This window comes from Sarcophilus harrisii, chromosome 3, assembly GCF_902635505.1.
Source record: "Sarcophilus harrisii chromosome 3, mSarHar1.11, whole genome shotgun sequence".
Lineage (NCBI taxonomy): Eukaryota > Metazoa > Chordata > Mammalia > Dasyuromorphia > Dasyuridae > Sarcophilus > Sarcophilus harrisii.
In genome coordinates, this window is record NC_045428.1 from 602,568,344 (window position 1) to 602,573,529 (window position 5,186).

At 35.8% G+C, this 5,186-nt stretch overlaps 1 protein-coding gene across 1 annotated transcript; it reads left to right on the plus strand.

Moving 5' to 3' along the window:
- The first annotated feature begins 2,187 nt into the window (after positions 1-2,187).
- Positions 2,188-3,120, plus strand: LOC100927337 (olfactory receptor 14A16-like). The gene has a single exon (XM_003765286.1). It carries the CDS (start codon positions 2,188-2,190, stop codon positions 3,118-3,120), a length of 933 nt encoding a protein of 310 aa, XP_003765334.1.
- Positions 3,121-5,186: the final 2,066 nt, after the last annotated feature.

The following is a 5,186-nucleotide window of genomic DNA, read 5'->3' on the forward strand; positions in this document are numbered from 1 at the left end:
TAAGACAAGGTAGTAAGTATAAGTAAAGCAGAGGAGTAAATAGGGATAGGAAATGATATAAATACAAACAATAATTATGATCAGGAGAAGAATTAATTAGAAAAAAGTAGGGATAGTAATTTCATACAAGGCTAAAACTAAAGTAGACATAATCAAAAGAGGAAAAAATTAGGAAAACTCCACTATATATCAGTCATATTAATCAACAGTGCTTTAGCTATTTAGAATAATTTATATAACATGAAGTTGGAATATTGCTGGCTATAGGAAATGAATTCGTAGATTTAGAAAAATATGGAAAGACTTGGATTTATGAAAGATGTCATCCACCTTCAGAGAAACAGGACAAACAAGCAGAGTGTATGTATGTATATATATATATATACACACATACACACACACACACATATACATCCCCATATATATCCATATATGTGTGAATGTTTATGTGTATGATTACATATATGTAAGTACATATGTATATGTGTATGTATACATATAAATATATCTGAACTTAATTATAGCCTTCTTGAGGGAGGGAAGGAAGGAAAGGAGAAAAAAAGAATAAAATAAAAAATGCACAGCAGAGAACAAAACAAAATCTACAAGGAAACAAAGAAATGATCGATAGTTCTAAACACAATATTTATTAGATGGGATTTCTTGAAATGGAAATTTCTCATATTTTGAATCCTCATGTTCTCCTGCAATGTAACAATGTACTTTTTTGTTTTTTTTTTTCTATTTTGTATTAGTTTTAAATTAATTTAAAATAATTATGTTAAAGTAGACTAGGAAACATTGAAAATACAGGGAAGTTTCTACTCATTATCTTCAAATGGATGCTAGTACACTTATTGGCTAAAGTGTATTGGATATTTTCTTTGAGTGATCATTTAGACTAGATAGCCACTGAGCTCCCTTTCGATCTGAAATTCTCTGATTCTTTCAGGACTGGTCTTGGAATCAGAAAAACCTGAGCTCATATCACAACTGTCACTTACTAGCTGTTCAACCATGGGTGAGTCACATAACTGCTCTGAGCCTAACGGGCTTCATTTATGAAACAGGATGATAGTACATTTAAGCTTGGTTTTAGGGATTAATTGGGATAATGTAAGAATGGAGGCTCAAAATTATAAAGCTCCAGATAGATATTAAATCCTATGATTTTACATTTCCATAACCAAAATGGTGGCTTTATTTTAGGTAAATTTCAGTTTTTAACTGGCCTTCATATACTGTATTGCTTCAGTACTAAACATAATACTCCAGATGGATACTTGCAAAGTTTGAGCATCTTCCTTGCTCTGGACACTATTTCTCCATTAATGGGTTTTAGTGTAACAGAAATTAATTTTGTGCTCTAATTATTAACATACCATTTCAGTCTTCCTATTGTTCTTTTAACGATCTAATCTCAAATACAAAAATAGTTGACAAATATGCTGGGTTTCTCTATTTTGTGAATTGTTTCCATAAGTCAAGTCAATTTGCACTGAATGCAGAGTTGGGCTGGAAAGAGTAGAGCACAGCTGTCCAAACATTAGGACTTGGCTAAGAAATGATTGACCTCCATTATCCAGTCCAATAAGCATTTTATTTAGTAAGGCTAATGTGTATTTAATAATGCTAAGTGCTGGGCTTACAATTAATAAAAAGAAAAACAGTTCCTGCCCTACAAAAGTTTACAATCTAAAGAGAGAGAAAGCACACAAAGTGAGGCAGGAAATTAAGGGTGGAACAAGACAATAGAGGTTACCCAGCAGTGGGGTGGGGAATCTTTTTCCATGGAGTTGAAACAAGGTAGGACAGCCCATGCAAAGTGAATTGAGAGTGTAGTTTTTATCCTCTATAAGGGAAGGCATTGGAAAGAGTTGGGTCCTCTGACTTTCAATCCTTCATTCAGAGGAAAGATGAATTAATGATAAACAGGAGCTAATAGAATGATGGTAGATTAGAAGTGAAGAACTGATCATAAGAGGGGCAGATAGTTCCATGTGGAGTTGAAACCAGGCACAAACTAAGATCGAGGCCAGATAAATATAAGAGAAAAGGTCTGCAGAGGTGAACTGAAACATTACTCTCCCTTTCAGTGCTTTGAATTTAAAAAGAAAGTCCAATCTTCCCATAATCCACAGTTATCTGATCCCTTCCCATTTTTCTTTTTGTCTCCCTAGGAAGGCAATGGCCAATCACACCATCATCACCAGCTTCCTCCTCATGAGCTTCTCCGATATCTGGGAGCTGCAGATCTTACATGCTGTGCTTTTCTCTCTGATATATCTAGCAGCCCTAATGGGGAATCTACTCATTATCCTTGTCACAACCATGGACCACCACCTTCACACTCCTATGTACTTCTTCCTGAAGCATTTGTCTTTCATAGACCTCTGCTACATCTCTGTCACAGTGCCCAAGTCCATCTTCATCTCTCTGACACAAAGCAACTCCATCTCTATTCCTGAATGTGCTATCCAGGTATGCTTTGTGCTTTTATTTGTCTGTGCCGAGCTGGCCCTGTTGACTGTGATGTCCTATGACCGATATGCAGCCATCTGCTGCCCTTTGCACTATGAGACTCTCATGAACAGAGGAGCTTGTATTCAGATGGCAGCTGCTTCTTGGGTCAGTGGGAGTCTCTCAGGCATCATGCACACAGTCAGCACTTTCTCTGCACCTTTCTGTAAAGCCAGGGGGCTTGGCCAGTTCTTCTGTGAGATCCCTCATTTGCTCAAACTTTCTTGTGCCCAACCAAATTTTGCTGAAATTGGAACCACAATTACAACCACAATTTTAGGTCTAGGCTGTTTTTTCTATATTGTTATCTCTTATGTCTACATCTTTTCCACTGTTCTAAGGATGCCATCCACAGGAGGCAGGTCTAAAGCATTCTTCACCTGTCTGCCCCACCTCATTGTGACCACTGTATTTTTCACAACTGCTTTTGTTGCTCATATAAAACCTACTTCCGACACCCCTTCTGTGCTTGATCTGTTGGTGTCTGTGTTCTATGTTGTAGTACCCCCGACTCTAAATCCTGTCATCTACAGTTTGAGGAACAAGGATATGAAGGCAGCTCTGGCAAAGTTAGTGAAGCAAGTGTTTTCTTGTTTGTGATATATTTATTTATAAAAATAATTTCCTTCTCTCCCATTTTTTCTTTTATTTTCCTTTTCAAATATGCTGGTGTAATATATGATATCATCTTGCTAACTTAGACATCTGAGTTCTTGGTCCAGTTCTGACATCTCTATATGGCATATTAATTGTAATTTTTCTTTTCTGGATTTAAGACTTCATCTATAGACAGTGAAGGGACTGGAAGAATGATTTTTCTAGATATAGCTTTTTATGACAATTTCTCTTAAGTCTTCTTCCTTGTCTTCTTTACTTTTCAATTTGTTGAGTTATAACTATACATATATTTTCCCAGAACTAATCACAAAAACATAGGGCAATGTCCAAACATATATACTAACATATAAATCAATAATGGATTAATTTACATGAGATTATTATATATTAACAAACAGTAAAGGAAACAGCCACTGTGACTTTGAGTTGTGTTTTCAATTTTTTTTTTTCTTTTTTTAGTAGGAATGACTGGGCCCAGGGAGAAAACTTCCTTGTGCAATGCAGATTGGTATCTACTCTGCAACTTACATATAAGATTTATTTTTTTTCACTATCCTACTAGCCAATCCTGTTGAAGACTTCAGCTTTAAAAAAAAAAAATCTTCAATTTCATCCAGAGCCATCTCCAGTCTTCCTAATATATATATCTTGCTACTGGACCCAGATGGCTCTGGAGGGGAAAGTGAGACAGGTGATGTTGCATAGCCTCCCTCACTTAAATCCAATTTATATGCATGTCATAGAATCATCTCCCTGACATCATGGGCTTCTTCAAGAACAAAGGACAAACAACAACAACTAGACAATCCAGTTAAATATCACATTTTCCTGATTTTTACACCTAATGACTAATTGTGATGACCATTTGATTAAAGTCAATTTAGGCAGAAAATTCATATCATTATGGATATATTCACCCAAGTGTAGCTGGTGCAGCATTGGAGAAGTTGCCAAAGAATTGCTTTTATTGTCGATCCTATTTTAATGATTCATTTTGTCTACATATATTGCAAGACAATAAAGATACTGAATGGTTTAAGTCTTCCCTGATTGTGTTACTGACCATATGGATGATTATCAGTTGATTCAACTACATTGTACAGCAGGAGGAATTATGTTTGCATTCGTTAAGTGAACTGGTTTTTTCCGGAATTTTAAAATTTTGTTAAATTGGGAAGGAGATGAGAATAGAGGGATGTGTGGAGCAACAAGCTAAGTCATATGACATCTTGGGAAGTCCAGAAGTCATCAAAGGTAGCTCATATTCTGTAAAAAACATAAATCCACCAGTAGCACCACCACTCCTAGAATAAACATTATCACTATCGGCTTCATCACCATCATCAACTCCACCATCACCACTGGCATTGGAAAGTAGAAATATGAGTGTACACATGAGTGTACATATACATATCTGCTTATTTAAAACTAGTAATTCTGAGTAGGCAGAGAGTTATATTTTCAATTGTGCTAAGAAGAAAGCTGAAGATTCTTCCTGCAAATGGAAGGAAAGAGGGCATTTCAGCCTTGGGGATCAACTTTTACAAAGACCTATCATTAAAAGAGATAATGACATTTAATAGGAAGAGCAAATTGGACAATTTGACTGGGTGTATGTTATGGAAAGGAAAATAATTTGAAATCAGTTGGATAAGTTAGATTGAGTTCATGATGTGAATGCCTGTAAATGTCAAACAGAGGAGTGGTATTTTCTGTGGGAGACACTGAAATCACCATTTATCCTGGCCACCCATCATCATTGACAATGTTATCACCATCAGTTACATCAGTATCCTCACCATCATTTCCATTATTGCTTCCATCAGCACCGCCATCGTTACCACTATCAAATGTATCACCCCCCCCCCCCATGACTCACCATTATTATCTATGGCAACATCAGCATCATTATTAGGCATAACAATAGGATTTATATATACATTCAAGACTTAATTGATGTGCGAGGCTTAAAACATAGTGAGAATACAATCAATAATAATTAATCTATCCATATTCTTTCATATATACACATACATACATATATATGT